The sequence below is a fragment of the Vipera ursinii genome (genome assembly GCF_947247035.1).
Source record: "Vipera ursinii genome assembly, chromosome: 5".
NCBI lineage: Eukaryota > Metazoa > Chordata > Lepidosauria > Squamata > Viperidae > Vipera > Vipera ursinii.
The window spans coordinates 44,046,616-44,063,176 of record NC_139518.1 but is presented as its reverse complement, the minus strand read 5'-3'; the positions used below and the strand labels follow the sequence as shown (position 1 = coordinate 44,063,176).

Genomic DNA, 16,561 nt, shown 5'->3' with positions numbered 1-16,561 from the left:
GTTTTAGGCAAGGGTGCATAGGCATTATGAAACCTTTGGAAGATTTTTTTTTTTCAGAAATATTTTTAAAGAGCAAGACAATATAGTGCCAGAGCAGCTGAGATCTAGGAATTCTGCCTTTTACCATTAACATTTCTGTTCTAGCCGCAGTACCAGCAGTAACATATCTATCAGGAAGAGTCATCAAGGGCATTTGAATGAGAAGAAAACAATGACAGAGTTTAAGGGACAGAGATTGATTGATAAGGAAGCCGTGGAAACTGGCAAGGTAAGAGATGAAGACATGGGAATTTTACACCCTTCTCAAAGAGATTATTTATGGATGGTAGTGAAAAAATAAAGCCTTGTGGGGGTTTCTTTTTGTGATGACTAGACACACTATGATAAATTTATACAATACATTGTTATATCACACAGCTTCCTCAATGAAAGGCTGTTGCATTGGCTGGGCAGAGCTAACTTCATCCTCCTAGCTAGCCCATATGAGTTGGCTTAACCACATAACCTTTTAGGGCAGGCATGTCCAACTTGGGGCCTGCAAGCCACATGTGGCTCTGGACAGCTAGTAATGCAGTTCCACAAGATCGTGAACTTTTAACATTATATAATATAGTTATATACATTACCTAAATTATATATTTTATATGTGGCCCAAGACAATTCCTCTCCTCTCAATGCTTTAGAGCTTAGTCCTTATTGTTATTAAAGTTACTAAACTGAAATATAGTCCTCTTCAAAAATTCTTGCATTCATTGGAAATTATGTGCTGCCTCAATGTGGATGCTCCTTATATGCCTACAATTGTACAGCAAAGTTGTTGCTAGGCTCCAAGCCAGGTTCCAAATCTACTCTAAGCAATGATGCTGAGCTCCTAAGCTCCAGGCAGGATCAAGCCAAGATTGGCTGCTTATTGTGGCTTGTGGTCCTAGCAGTTTACCTTATGTCTTGCCTGTCATTGTTGCACTTACCTAGACGTCATTTTCCATTTCCTCATCTGCTTGCTATGTTCTGCATCAGCTCTCCCTTTTATAGGCTGAGAGGTATGCTAACCTTGCAGACTATGGGCTTCAGCATGGCCCCGAAAAGGCCAAGCTGTGGCTAAAATAGCTGGCTGTGGACACCATTATATCAGTCCAATAGTGTGGCCATGTTAGTCAGTCTGCCTTTCTCTCAGCAGATTCCCCAATTGTTCCCCCTCAAGATTTCTTGGCAGAGCCAGGACTGTAAAACAATCATGTGCCCTTAGGGGGTTGGGGAATGAACTGAATCTAGCATTACAGGGAGGGCTTTTGATTTTGCCTAGCAGCAGCCAATTCCAATCCATGTTTTCAGCATTGCTTTTCCTACGTGCAGACCACACTTTCAACTTTATTCCTTTGTGTAATGACAATCTAGTTTTGAGGTCTTGATTCTTGTTTATGTGTACTCTTTTTTTTGCCATTATCTGATGCTTAGTATAAGAACTTTGGGATTTCCACTACAGCCTTCCTGTGAATAGCTCTGTCTTTAGTTATGATATTCTAAGGCTAAGCTCTTATAACCATGTCAATATATTTGTGAGATGCAGATTTACTGGAATGTAAGGAGTCTGCAGGATCTGATATTATAAAGTAGAAAACAATTGTGCAGTGTATGATTCATAACAATGCTGTGCTATACAGGTGAAGCTATTTACATATCTGCGATACTTTCATGCTGTCGGTTGGGTCCTCTCATTAAGCATCCTCACCGGTTATATTGGACAAGCTGCATCCTTCGTTGGTTTCAACCTCTGGCTTAGTGACTGGACAACTGATGCTCTACGCTATGAGAATAAGACCTATCCAGTCACAGAACGTGATATGCGTGTTGGAATCTATGGAGTGCTGGGTGCAAGCAACAGTAGGTTTCCCCAAAATCTGACCCCTTGCTATTATCCCTTCCCTGCCCCCTCCTCAGACTGGAAAAAACAGTCTGGAGGGACAGAGAATTATCATAAACAGCAAAAAAGGGCCATCCCGTCATCAGCATAATAAATTATGCTATACAAATATTGGTAGATTCTTTTTGGAGGTTTGAATTCTGTACTTCAGAACAGAATGAATTGAGAGAACATAGCAGAAGACTGAGTTACATGTTTATGATATCAAGATGCAACACAAAGGTAACAGAAGCCAAATGTATTTTATTCAGAGTACCTTATCAATGTTCCCACCTGCATCAGGGTCTGAACGGTGTTTGTGTTTCTTCTAGGTTTCTTCCTGCTGATCTCAATTGTTCTTGTTTCCTTTGGTACTATCCGAGCTTCCCGGGTCTTGCACAAACAGCTCCTCAGTAATATCCTGCGGGTGCCTATGAGTTTCTTTGACTCGACACCAACTGGTCGTATAGTGAACAGATTTGCCAAGGTCAAAACTCTGGCTTTGTGGGGACCTTACAATTGATACAGCCAAAGTACTGATCATGAGTGGGACAGTATCTTGAACCTGGGGGTCTCCTGGGTGCAATTCCTGTTTGATAAGGAGGTGGCAATTGTGTTCAGGAGGGTTATAATACAGCTATTTCTAATGTGTAATTGCAGTAATTTCTGGATCGGAAAACTCTGTTCACAATCTGTCATCCCCTAGCCATCTCTCATTTGGATTTGTAATGGGAGTCCTCAAAAAGCATTTGGAAACCACAGCTAGTACAAAATGGACTGGCCAAGTACTGACGGGTGTCTCCTATTATACTTATGTGACTCCAATGCTTCAGGAGCTGCATTGGTTTCTAGTTGGCTTCTGGATGCGATTCAAGGTGCTACTTGTTACCTTCCAGGCCCTACATAGGTATGACCTAGTTATCTTCAGGACTGCCTTCTCCCATAGTCATATGCTTGTCTGATCAAATCAAATAGGCCTTTAGGCCTTGGGACTCCCTCCCTGAAGAGATCTAATCTCCACCTTCCCTCCTGTGTTTCAAAACCTTCCCTCCTGTGTTTCCGCCCCAGGCGCCTGATGGATCCGGAAAGGTTTCAGATGGTGCTTGGATTGATTCCTGCCTCCCTTTCCCACAGCCCGGTCGAGACCTTGGTTGATGCCTGGCAACGGACTGCTTCTGAAGCTCTCAACCGCATTGTGCCTTTGTGGCCTCTGACCCAGCGCAGGTCCCGATTGGCCCCTTGGTTTTCCATGGACCTATGGGAGATGAAGCGCTGGAGGAGGGGCCTAGAGAGCATTTGGAGATCCAGTCAGTCCGAATCTGACTGAATACAGTTAAGATCTTTTACCAGATCTTACCTTGTGGCAATGGAGGTGGCGAAGTGTGCCTACTTCGCCACCCTCATTGCGTCCGCAGATAATCACCCGGCCACCCTGTTTAGGGTGACCTGTTCCCTTTTAAATCAGGGGACAGGGGAGGACCCCTTACGAGGATGGGCCAAGGAGTTTAGTCAGCGTCTGCTGGACAAAATCGCTCAGATCTGTACCGGTCTGGACTCTGACTGGGCAGTATCTGACGGGGAAGCGATGGGTCTGGCTGACATTATTTGGGAGGAGTTTGACCCTGTGACTCTGGATGAAGTGGACAGGATCATGGGTAGATTAAGTGCCGCCACGTGTTTGTTGGACCCGTGTCCCTCCTGGCTGGTTTATGCAGCTCGGGAAGTCACACGAGGCTGGCTCCAGGCAGTGATTAATGCTTCTTTGAGTGAGGGGTGCTTCCCTGCCGCTTTGAAGGAGGTGGTGAGGCCCCTCCTCAAGAAACCTGCCTTGGACCCAGCTATTTTGAATAATTTTCGTCCTGTCTCCAACCTTCGCTTTCTCACAAAGGTTGTTGAGAGCATGGTGGCACGGCAGCTCCCGCTGGTCCTGGAGGAAACTGAGTATCTGGATCCGTACCAATCGGGTTTCAGGCCCAGGTACAGCATGGAGACGGCATTGGTTGCGCTGGTGGATGATCTCTGGCGGGCCCGGGATAGGAGTTATTCCTCTGTCCTGGTCCTATTAGATCTCTCAGCGGCTTTTGATACTATCAACCATGGTATCCTGCTGTGACATCTCAGGGGGTTGGGAGTGGGAGGCACCATTCTACGGTGGTTCTCCTACCTCTCGGGCTGTTTGGATACGGTTTTGGCAGGGGGGCTGAGGTCAACCCCGAGGCCCCTTGATTGTGGGGTGCCCCAGGGGTCGGTCCTTTCTCCCCTCCTGTTCAACATCTATATGAAACCATCTTCGTGGTTTCAGGGTAAGGTATCATCAATATGCTGATGATACCCAGCTTTTCATCTCCACCCCAAACCAACCCAGTGATGCCCTCGATGTGATGTCCCGTTGCTTGGAAGTGGTACAAATCTGGATGGGGAAGAACAGGCTCCAACTCAACCCGGCCAAGACCAAGTGGCTTTACGTATCAGCATCTCATGTAGTCCAGGATATTTCATCTTTGGTTATGGGGGGAGAGGTGTTACCTCCCGTTGATAGGGCGCGCAACTTAGGCATCCTCCTGGATGCATGACTCAGTTTAGAAGATCATCTAGGAGTCGTGGCCAGGGGGGCATTTGCCCAGGTTCGCCTGGTGCACCAGTTGCGCCCCTATCTGGACCGAGATGCTTTACGTACGGTCACTCATGCGCTCGTTACCTCCTGTGTTGATTACTGCAATGCTCTCTACATGGGGCTGTCCTTGAAGACCACCCGAAGACTTCAGCTGGTGCAGAATGCGGCCGCACGGGTTGTGATGGGAGCATCCCGATACTCCCATATTACACCCCTCCTGCATGAGCTGCATTGGTTACCGGTTGTCCTCCGGGTGAGATTTAAGGTGCTGGTTCTTACCTATAAAGCCCTACATAGCTTAGGCCCAGGATACCTGCAGGACCGTCTGCTGCCAGGAACGACTTCCCATCGCCCTGTGCGCTCACACAGAGAGGGCCTCCTCAGGGTGCCGTTGGCCAGACAATGTCGGCCGGCAACCCCCAGGGGGAGGGCCTTCTCTGTGGGGGCACCTGCCCTGTGGAATCAGCTTCCCCTGGAGCTCCCAGACCTCCGGTCCTTTCGTCGTGACCTTAAGACATTTCTTTTCCAACAGGCCGACCTGGACTGATGATAAGGGGTTTTTTAATATGGTTTTAAGGTTTTATGGGTTGTAGTTGGGGCTATAGTTTAGTTTAGTTTAGTTTAGTTTATTAATATTTCTATACCGCCCTTCTCCCGAAGGACTCAGGGCGGTGAACAGGGCAAGAATAAAATGCAAAGTTACAAATATTAAAAAAGATTAAATAGTTGCCCATTAAAAACAATTAATAAAATACGTTTATAAAACCCCCAAAAATACAGCAATAAAAAACCCCAGCAATCCCCCATCAGGCCAGGCCGGCTTGTTCGAATAGAAATGTTTTCAGATCGCGGCGAAAGGAGCGAAGATCGGGCGCCATCCGGAGCTCCACCGGTAACTGATTCCATAGCTCCGGAGCGCCCACAGAGAAGGATCTCCCCCTGGGGGAGATATAGATATAGTTTAATTTTTAATATTTGTATTTTTACTTGTATTTTACTGTTGTTAGCCGCCCTGAGTCCTTCGGGAGATAGGGCGGCATATAAGTCCCATTAGATAAATAAATAAATAAAAGAGTCTTTCCTAGATATTTTCTCTTAGGCTAGAGATTTTGCCTTTCTTTGATCTATTTCCTATCACCAGTCAAGAATTTAATTCTTGATTATATTGATACTTTCACACATATTCTTTGCTCAGTCATTTCAATACTGGGTTTCTAATATTCTCCATTCTGAACCAGTTTGGATTTCATGCTATGCTATTTCACACATACCCAGTTGCCCATCTACTATAGACAATGTAGTAATGAACTGTCCATAACTAGCAAATCTTTGCTAAGGTGAACGTGGAATTTTTGTACATTTAAATAAACAAAAGAATAAAGCCATTAAAAAGCAGAAAACTGGCCATGGATGCATCTTCTGATATCTTCTATATGGAAGAAATTTAAATTAGTCTTCTTATAAGCTCATCAACCATCACTAATGCCCAATACTACTTTTAACATTTTGTATTCTGAGATCCTTGAATTGAATGAAGATAGTTATTTTTTTATAATTCAAGAAAAGTTAAGAGATATCCTCACCACTGCATCATTGGAAAGAGAGCTTACAGTATGAAAAGTTTAGAATAAAAGCATAGTATAAAAGTACAGTTAGATTGCATCGTCCATTGGCTTCTTCTGACTATTCTCATTTTATTAGTTTTATTCTTATTCTCATCCTCTTTTTACAGGATATTTTCACTGTGGACGAGACTCTTCCAATATCACTTCGCTCCTGGATGAACTGCTTCTTTATGATTCTCAGTACTGTAGTGATAATTTGCTTAGCGACGCCTTTGTTTGCAATTATCATTCTGCCTTTGGGAATCCTGTACTACCTCATTCTAGTGAGTTGTCAATAGGAGTGGGAGTGGATATTCTTGAAATAAAACCTTCAGAGTTCTTAGAGCTCTTACTGAGAAATTCATTTCTAAAATGGCTGCTGCCTGATTAGATCCAATTCTGTGATGACTTGTAGAATGTGAAACAAAAGTCAGTGAAAGTCCTGTAGGTTTCAAAACAAGACAGATTCAGGAATACTTAATACCTTATTGTACTCTCAATACTCAATAACTATTGCATTCTAATATTCTTAAGTATACTTGACTCTTTTGGATCTCAGTCAGAAAATTTTGACTACCCATAAATCTTTCTATAAAATAGTCCTAAACCGTAACCCTGTTATGGATTTTCTGATGAGTCTTGATGATAATTGAAATGCCATAAATTGAAGATCTAATTGTTTGAACCTTAGGTGTATAAAACAAAAGATAAATTAAATCACATATTCCTAAAATGGAATAGTTCTCTTTTCCTCTCATAACACAGACCTGTCCTAGTGTTTGCTTTGTTCATTTCTGAAATGATATTCCCCTGTAGCTATGATAGTCATAAGATAGCTAAAAGAACATGTTAAAAGAACATGGCCAGACTCTGAGGTGAATTGCAGGTAAACATACACATCCATGTTGTGGGAAAATAGACCTTTGCTTTAGGAACATTAATTAGAAACAAATTGCTCAAATACAAGAATTATGTGCCAGTATAATGTACACTTGAAACTATAGGATGCCACAATTTTGTTTTATAAGAATATTAGCTAAAATCGAGAAAAGCAAACTCCAATATGAAGTGTCTTAATATAGTTTCATGGATCTTGCTGAGCTATCTCTTTATTCCTAGCAATTCTATGTGGCTACATCCCGCCAGCTACGACGTTTGGACTCTGTCACCAGGTCTCCAATTTATTCCCATTTTGGTGAGACAGTATCAGGTCTCTCTGTCATCCGGGCTTTTGGGCATCAGGAGCGCTTCCTGCAGCACAATGAAAAGATTGTGGATGTGAATCAGAAGTCTGTTTACTCTTGGCTTGTTTCCAACAGGCAAGTCTCTCCTGTAGAAGATATAAATGTAGGACATAGGTTGCCAGGTTTTTTTTTCACTGCCATCATGAAAGACAATTGGTCTCCTGTCCTCGACTGCTGAATTGTCCCCAGATCTTATGACATTTTGCAATATTCTAGTCTAGTTGGGAGATGATCTCATAGGTACATCTAGTCAGTTTGTGGCCTTTGCTCTAATATGGGCCATTCATCCTCAAGTAGCATCAGTAGATAATCTTCCTAAGGTTAGCTTTCAGAACAGAAAATTAGAATAGAATGGAATGGAATGGAATGGAATGGAATGGAATGGAATGGAATGGAATGGAATAGAATAGAATAGAATAGAATAGAATAGAATAGAATAGAATAGAATAGAATAGAATAGAATAGAATAGAATAGAGCTTTATTTAGCCAAGTGTGCTTAAACAAACAAGGAATTTGTCTCCAGTACAGAAGCAAAGTACTTGCAAAACAACACAGAAAAAAAATAATACTAAAACTGAGCAGCCAGTAGAAGGGAGAAATAAGACATAATCAGATAAATAATACTTTATTGAGAAATATAGAGGTAGTCCTTGACTTATGCCCATAATTGAGCCCAAAATTTCACTGCCAAGTGAGACATTTATTGAGTTTTGCTCAATTTTACGACCTTTCTGGCCACAGTTGTTAAGTGAATCACTGCAGTTGTTAAGTCACAGAAGCTAGAGTCTCTTAACTTCCCCATTGACTTTGCTTGTCAGAAGGTTGCAAAAGGGGATCACATAACCCCAGGACAGTGTAACCATCATAAATATGAACTAGTTGCCTAGAGTCTGAATTTTGATCATGTGACCATGGGGATGCTGTAACAGTCATAAGTCTGAAAAAATGGCCATAAGTCACTCTTTTCAATGCTATTGTAACTTTGAACAGTCCTTAAATGCACTGTTATAAGTTGAGGATTCTGTAGTATGAACCAGATATTTAGGAGGTCAGGAGAAGATATATAATAGGGGCCATTTCTGTAGCAAGCCAATGAGATATTAATCTGAGGTTATTCTGAAACAATCACTCCTTTACAAAGTAGTCAAGATTGCTTATGAGATGTCATGGACTCTCATTATCTCTCTTTTTCTAAAGGTGGCTGGCTGTGCGACTAGAATTGGTGGGGAATTTGACAGTTTTCTTTGCAGCACTTCTAGCAGTCTTTATTAAAGATTCCTTGAACAGTGGCATTGTGGGACTCTCAATCTCCTCGGCTCTGAATGTGAGTAACTGAGACTCATATTTTAAGACAAAGAGCTGAATGGGGGGCTTGCGGTGTATGTGTACTGACGTGTCTAATGTATCAGTTCTAATTGTAAATCTATCTGGCTGCAATCCTCCTAAGCCTGGGCTTCAGGCACCATTTTTATTGTAAATCAATTGTGATAGTACAGTACTACTAACAATAAGAGAAATATCAAGCAGGTAAACTTTAAATGTGATGCTCAATTGACCATAAGATTAATTCTGACAGTAAAATTCATATATTGGAAATTATACATTCTCAGATGAAATCAGTGGCTTTATAAATCAGTTCATAATCATTAAGAAGAAAGTGGAATGAGACACATAAGAACTTTTCTTGGAAACTTGGTAACTAACCCAGACCATATTTATTTTTTATTTATTTTAATCCCTTTTATATCCCGCCCTTCTCCGAAGACTCAGGACGGCTTACAATTTAAGCACAAACCAATGTGCTTAGCAATAGCCTTCATTCTATGTATATGCCTGCTTATTAAGGCTTTCCCCCCCAAGCGGCATTATTACAAAGTCAGCTTATTGCCCCCAACAGTCTGGGTCCTCATTTTACCTACCTCGGAAGGATGGAAGGCTGAGTCAACCTTGAGCCTGGTGGGATGCGAACCTGCACTAATTGCAGGCAGCTGGTGTTACTTAAGGAGGCATTAGCCCACTGCTCCACCAAGGCTCCCTCCAAATCCCCTGAATTTGAACTCCCAGCAGCCCAGTGTAACCCAAATATTGAATAGTGAAAAATGCCGAGAATTCTAGTTCAGGAACATTTCGAAAGTTTCAAGTTCCCCATGTTTGCATTGCCCCAAATGTTGAGGTTATTCCCCTGGAGCCTTAGAAGAAAAAACTGTGATGCTTCTAGTAAAATAAGTGAATATGGACATTATGTTGGGGGTCTATAAATTGCCTCCAAATATTCAATGTAAGTATTTGATCAGAGAGAGGGAATTGAAGAAGCAGAATGATTATAGTGATAGCTCTATTAATTTATTTAGGTAACTCAAACTCTGAACTGGTTGGTGCGAATGACATCAGAGCTGGAGACAAACATTGTGGCTGTAGAGAGATTGCACGAATACACAGAAATTGCAAATGAGGTACAGAAAATGGAGCTGTGCAAATAATAATGATATATTTGTATACATGTGTGAGATGAAGAGATATGTGAAATTGTTCTAAGCATATTCTTCTAATGGTCATCTTCCCTTGTGTAGGCACCATGGGTGACAACACAGAGACCACCTTCTCAGTGGCCCAACAATGGAGAGATCACTTTTATGGACTATAAAGTTCGGTATCGGCCTGAGCTAGAGCTAGTTCTAAATGGGATCAACTGTGATATCAAGGGTACTGAGAAGGTGAGATGTCTTGGGGAAAAACATTGATGAAGCTTTTAGGGTTTTATTGAGAATGGGTATGGTCCAGAAGGAGAAAGAAGAATGAAATCAAGGGGAGATAAAATGGGAAAAGGCTTGGCCTTAGTGGGCCTACATTCCACATACTAATTTATGCTAAATTGCTTAGATTTCAAGAATGACCTTTTTCACTGAAAGTAAAGCAACAGTTACTGAGCAATCTGCTATGGAGTTACTTGGCAAGAGCAGGAATGGAGGTTGTAAACAGAGTTGGATCACAGAAACAGGCGACAAGAAGAGGGAAATTTAAAGCTTTATCAGACATCTAATTCCTGGTATTCTGCCTTTTCAGATTGGTGTGGTGGGCCGAACAGGAGCTGGAAAATCCTCTCTCACAAATTGCCTCTTTCGCATTTTGGAAGCAGCTGGAGGAAAGATCTTAATTGATGGACTTGATATAGCAACACTTGGCCTTCATGACCTACGTGAGAAACTCACTATCATCCCACAGGTAAAAAAAACCTCTAGAGCAGGGGTGTCAAACTCAATTTCATTGAGGGCCGCATCAACATTGCGGTTGCCCTCAGGGGGCCGGGTGGGTGTGGCCTGGATGGGCGTGCCTAAAGTGCGTATGGCCTACTGGGTGGGCATGGCCAGCTCTACATTGTTCGCATCAAGGGTGCCTATGGGGGCCTGGGCAGGAGTGGGACAGATCTGAGGGTCTCTGGCAGGAGGAGGGTCTCTGGGCCAGGGCCAAGGCAGTGGGGGCCGTTCCCTCACTGTTTCCAGGATGGCTTCGCGGGCCGCATGATACCACTTTGTGGGCCGGATCTGGCCCCCGGGCCTTGTGTTTGACATGTCTGCTCTAGAGCATCAGACCAAAAATGCCGGGATACAGGATTTGACTGGTTGATTGCATGAAAACTGTACCAAACTCCATCTGCAGTTTGCCGTAATGGGGGCAAAAAGGATAGGGAGGTGTTCCTTTTTTTACCAGCATGCGATTACTATTTCCTTTGGAGTAGGTGCTGACATGGGATCTAGGCCATTTAAACTGCCCTTTCGAATTCCAGAAGTTTGTGAAGGAGGCTGAAGAGCTGAAGAAACTTATTAATTGTATTATTGAATTATTCAACTTATTAATTCAATGATTCAAAGAGGTAGCTAATACTATAGCTACCTCTTCTACATATAGGTTGGGTTTACACAACACGGCTTGTCAGTTAAAAGAGCTGAGATATGTCTGTGTGATAGATTAGTTTGTTCTGTAAACTCACACCATTTGGTTAACTTATGATACAATGTATTATGAAAAGAATAACACAATAGGCTAATTCAGCTATTACATAAAGTGTATTACCTGCTCTGGGTATAGTTGTGAGCCTTGCATGCAAGGTAGTCCAGACAAGAAGCACACAATAGCTCTATCTTTACGGTAAGTTACATTATCTCCCCAACCTTTACAATCCAAGAGCTAGAGAGGGTCACTTCTGAGAAATTTGTCACTTACCCTTTTTTTGGGGGGGACTCAGCTGCCTCTTCTCTGACTATAGCCTAGCCTGCAGATCTTCCTTCTGTCATTCCCAATACCATTACAGTAGCAGAAAGCAATTTCAGCTGGTTAAATACTAATACTTCTCTACTTCTACTCTTACCTCACCTTATCTTAGCCATCGTTCTTAACCAAAGTAGCCTTGACTAAAGTGCCTTGTATCTACATTTTCAGGATCCTATTCTCTTTTCGGGGAGCTTGCGTATGAATCTGGATCCATTTGATCAGTATTCAGATGAAGACATCTGGCATGCTCTAGAATTGGCACACCTGAAGTCCTACGTACAAGCTCTACCTGAAGGGTTGTCTTCTCCAGTGAGTGAAGGAGGAGAGAACTTGAGGTACGGGGAAATTAGTGAAAATGGCCAATAGCTGATGTCATCTTAAGATACCATACGTGCTCGAGCTATTCAAGTACCTTCTTATTTGGTATTATTCTCTAGTTCAGCCTGGCTTGACTGACGGAGGGTATTTCTGGACTGATGGTTTATTTCAGTTTCCTGGAAATTACTTGCATTAATTTTGGTAGTAGCATCAGTAATCAATTTTATTTGTGTCCCTCTTCCTCCCGCACCCTCCAGTGTGGGGCAGAGGCAGCTTGTATGCCTGGCACGAGCCCTGCTTCGTAAAACCAAAATCTTGATTCTGGATGAAGCAACAGCTGCTGTAGATATGGAAACTGATCACTTGATCCAAGAGACAATCCGAAGTGAGTTTGCCAACTGCACCGTAATCACCATTGCCCATCGGTTACATACCATCATGGACAGCCATAGGTAAGTGTGTGTTTGTGTGTGTGTGTGTGTGTGTGTGTGTGTGTCAATGAACCAACAGGTACACAGCCAAGTACACAGGAGTGGAGTATTTCTATCATGCACACCCACAAGGCCAAAACTTCATGCAGAATAGCCGTGGGAGGCAGCAACGAAATCCATGATAGAGGATATACAGGGATGAAAGTTCTGTCACAACAGGATTGTGTGGAGCACCCGAAAATTCTGTAGTAAAAGTAGTTAAAATACACCTTCCCTCATGCATGCTCCTAAAAGAAACATAAATATAATATAGAGATCTAAAAATAACATGAAGTCTTAAGGAATTATAATCTATTTCAAATGTACATATGTTGAAATAGGATCAAAAAGATTTGAGATCCATTAGTACGATTTTTAAAAAAATGGATGGATTTTTGAGGTAAGCCAGCAGAGAAATACTTTGGCAGGCAGAATATACATTTTAGAAAAAAGAATTAAAACATACTTAGCAAAACAATTACAACAAAAAATACTTGAAAGCCAGAATGTACATAACCTGTTCAAACCAGCTATTTTTTTTCCCCTTGAGGAAAGCTGTTCTCTTCAGGCTGGATTCTAGCAACAAATTCACAAAAAAGTAAAAGAGAATTATGGATTTCTCTCAAGTATTTTAACTTTATTTTGTATTCATGGCAAGATGGTAAGCTGCTACAAAAGCAGTATGAGAAAACATGCCGTGATCTGATTAAGTCCATTTTACACCATTCAGTGCTTCGTAAATAGAAAGCAATAAATAAGGCTTTGGTATAGATACATTCTTGACCTTATAAATTAACATAAATAATGTATTAGATCTTGAATGCAAGTCAGTGTTCATTTTCACTGACACGATAAAGTATAAATCAACTATAGAAATGTCTGTTCCTTTTGTAGACAAAAACTGAAAAAAACAAGCAGGAAGGAAATGGTTAGCTTAAGACACTTGGAAAGACGTTAGGAAATGTGTAGGGTAGGCCATGTGACTACATCAAATTCTATATGATACGAATACTATTGGTTCTCGATAATAAGGCCCAAGAACATCCGAAGAAGTTGAATGCCGGAGGATTAAAACAAAAATTGAGCTATGCACTTTTCTACCATCAGATGTTAGCAGTGGCCATCAAGTAAATCTAAAAGTGGATTAGACAAACTCAAAGCAGATTAAGCTATCACTGGTAATCAGTCATGCTGACTATACAGTGTTCCATGTAGTAAGCCTCTCTGTACCACTTGCTGGAGAACCTTATTAGGAGGGTAATCGGTTGGCATTTCGTAGGCATCTTCCAAAGGGGTTCTACATTTTAAAATTTTGCTAGCTGTTAGGCTATGTAAGAATAATTTATAACTGTGCCCCATCTTTCCTTCCTGCTGTTATCTAAAATAACAGGGGACTGGCATCTAATGAACGAAAACCCAACACAATATTTTGGAGAGTAAACTATTGTACTCTTGCTGTTTTCCCCATTAAGCTCCAGACTCTTGCTAAGACCATGAGCAGGAGCGGTTAGATGGCTCGAATACACTCAAATGTCACTTGGTTTCCCTTTATCGTTTTGACTGGATTGATAGTATCCAATCAACGCCTTTCTTCGGATTACCCTTTAAAAATTATATGACTTATGTGATGCATGTAAATATTGAATATTGAAACATTCCCAAATTTATGGGTTTTTCCCCCGTTCTAGGGTGATGGTACTTCAGGAAGGAAAGATTGTAGAATTTGACAGCCCTGAACAGCTGCTTCAACAGCAAGGCATCTTTGCAGGAATGGCCAGGGAAGCTGGCATAACAAGAAGTCAGGACACGGCACTTTAGAGGAATGGGAGTTCAAGGCAGAAAGATCACCGGCAACTTCCGCGGCACTGCAGTTTTCCTTGATCTGCCACCGGTACTATATGAAAAATGTTACCAACGCGGCTAGTGCCATTTACTCTTAAAACACCATAGTTTACTGAGCATTTCCTGATATTTAAGGCAGCTTTATTACTTTTTGGTCAGCATCAGCATGTGCTTGTTTACCTGGAAAGAAATAGAGGCTAGACATCATGCTAAAATGTTACCACAGGGTCACTATGTGAAAACAAGGAATAAAATGTGGGAAACTATTCTAAGCAATCCAGATTTCATATTCTTCTTGCATGTATGTTGTATATAGTTTTTGAAGGTTGGCTTTTATATTATTATTCTTACAGGCACCCTTCCCCAATCTGGTATCTTCAAGATAGGCTGAGTTATTGTCCTCTATGCTGGCTAAAGATCTAGTGTTGCAAGCCAACAGTGGGAGATAGCATAGTGAAGCCGGCTACTAGCAAATTATTTTCAAACTTTTGGTCTTTATTTAAAAAAATTGAAGGTCATAAAAAGATTCCAGAAGTATTTTGGACTTATCAAAACGCTTGTAAGATAAATTTCTCTTATTTATTTTTTGATATATACTTTTACCAGTTATTACTGGACTTAAAAAAGTAACCTTTTATAATTATTTATAAAACTTATATAACCATCCATCTCCCCCAAAGGAGACTCTGGGCAGCACACATAATAGCCTCTAGTTAGATTTCCTGAATATGGAAAATCATTTGTATACTAGGAGAAGGAGCATTGCTTCTGTCCAAAATAAATACAAGTAATGTGAGAAATATATTTTATTTACACAACAGCAACTCAAGCAAGTTACTCAGGAAGCAAAATGCAGATTTTACATTCTGCTGTTTCCCCCAGAGCATAAATGCTCCCCCTCCAACTCTGACCTGAGTCAGGGACAAAAGAATTGCAGCCTTGCCCTTACTCAGATACTGCAGCATGCAAGATGAGCACCAAACCTGTCTAAGGTTGAATCAAAGAATTATTTTGCCCAACAGCAAACGACGTTAACTAATACTGAGACAGGGAAATGACACACGGAATACTTGCTTTGTGGTGGTGATATTCAGCAACTTCTCTGAACCCTGTCTTTCCATTAGGCTCTCTCCTTACAGGGCTGAAGATACATAGTTTCACCAAGGGCAGAATACCAACAGCTATTTGCCATAACTATTAGTAGGTTCAGCTAAACTACACCTTTGAACACCAGCTGCTCGGGGACAACAGTAAGATAGAGCCTTAAGAGGCTATTTTATTGGTTTCTTTATGTCCTGCCTTTATTATTTTTATAAATAATTCAAGGCAGCAAATATACCTAATACTCCTTTGGTGATCCTTCTGAAATACTGGACTAATGAGACTTTCATTATCTTAACTGGCTCCCTTCTCATGCTTTTGTACCCACAGTTAGATTTCTCTCTTGGCTGCAGGATTTCCAGCTAGTTTACAATCCAGTTGGTGGACTGAATGTCTACCTCAAATGGAAATATGAGCTCCACACAGCACTGCTAAGAGGAAGACAAGGCTGACTCAGGCTGTCCAGAAAGAGCATTGCATTCAACTTTGATGGAACCTAGGTCCAACTCCCCACAGAAATATACTGAAATCTAAACTTTCAGAGGAATGGATGCAATAGTATGCCCTTGCACGATAGTTATAAAGGCACCAGTTTGTGGCATCTCCTATGCCATCTCACGTGTACTCAGTCTTGCGAATGTAACTGGATGGTACATAGCCCTGTTTCCCATGTGCCTCTGCCAGCCACCATTCCTGATTGCCAGTTATGTCTTCAAATTGTAGAATCTTTAGTCTTTGATTGGCTGTTACACTCAGTTCATTTGAATTGCGGCCTTTAAAGGTATAAAGGGCATAATAGACCTGGAAGCAGAAAATATAGGACGGAGGTGAGAAAGAACACAGAACAAAACCAATTGCTATCTTCACTCTGGGCCAACCAGAATGCACCTCCCAATTTGTTCTTTTTATTATGCTATAAAATGCTTTGGGGCCTCTCTCTCTCCCTCCCTCTCTCAAGTAGAAAACCTGTTTCCAGAGTAGATCTATATAAATTTGCATTTCTTTAAGCAAAATGTTAGTCATCCAAATTACTGCATCACTAAGAAGATGTTAGCTATAGAACAGGGGTCTTCAAACTTGGCCCTTTTATGACTTGTAGACTTCAACTCCCAGAATTCCTCAGCCAGCGTGCTTGGCTGAGGAATTCTGCGAGTTGAAGTCCACAAGTCATAAAAGGGCCAAGTTTGAAGACCCCTGC

General features: G+C 41.6%; 2 protein-coding genes across 3 annotated transcripts in view; one reads left to right on the top strand and one right to left on the bottom strand.

The window, feature by feature from the left end:
- Positions 1-14,250, top strand: part of ABCC2 (ATP binding cassette subfamily C member 2) — a 35,933-nt gene extending 21,683 nt beyond the window's left edge. Inside the window, exons 21-32 of the mRNA XM_083364341.1 lie at positions 145-268; positions 1,662-1,881; positions 2,233-2,387; positions 6,247-6,402; positions 7,238-7,437; positions 8,561-8,687; positions 9,715-9,816; positions 9,934-10,077; positions 10,427-10,585; positions 11,801-11,967; positions 12,208-12,402; positions 14,109-14,250. Of these exons, the coding sequence (XP_083220467.1) occupies positions 145-268; positions 1,662-1,881; positions 2,233-2,387; positions 6,247-6,402; positions 7,238-7,437; positions 8,561-8,687; positions 9,715-9,816; positions 9,934-10,077; positions 10,427-10,585; positions 11,801-11,967; positions 12,208-12,402; positions 14,109-14,238 (1,879 nt within the window). The 3' untranslated portion in view covers positions 14,239-14,250. The remainder of the gene's footprint in view (positions 1-144; positions 269-1,661; positions 1,882-2,232; positions 2,388-6,246; positions 6,403-7,237; positions 7,438-8,560; positions 8,688-9,714; positions 9,817-9,933; positions 10,078-10,426; positions 10,586-11,800; positions 11,968-12,207; positions 12,403-14,108) is intronic.
- Positions 14,251-15,036: 786 nt separating this feature from the next.
- DNMBP (dynamin binding protein) overlaps positions 15,037-16,561 on the bottom strand; it is a 43,498-nt gene continuing 41,973 nt past the window's right edge. Inside the window, exon 14 of one of the 2 annotated variants that reach the window (XM_083364342.1) lies at positions 15,037-16,164. In XM_083364342.1, coding sequence (XP_083220468.1) covers positions 15,979-16,164 — 186 coding nt within the window. In that variant the 3' untranslated portion in view covers positions 15,037-15,978. The remainder of the gene's footprint in view (positions 16,165-16,561) is intronic. The other variant, XM_083364343.1, reaches the window with a different exon arrangement.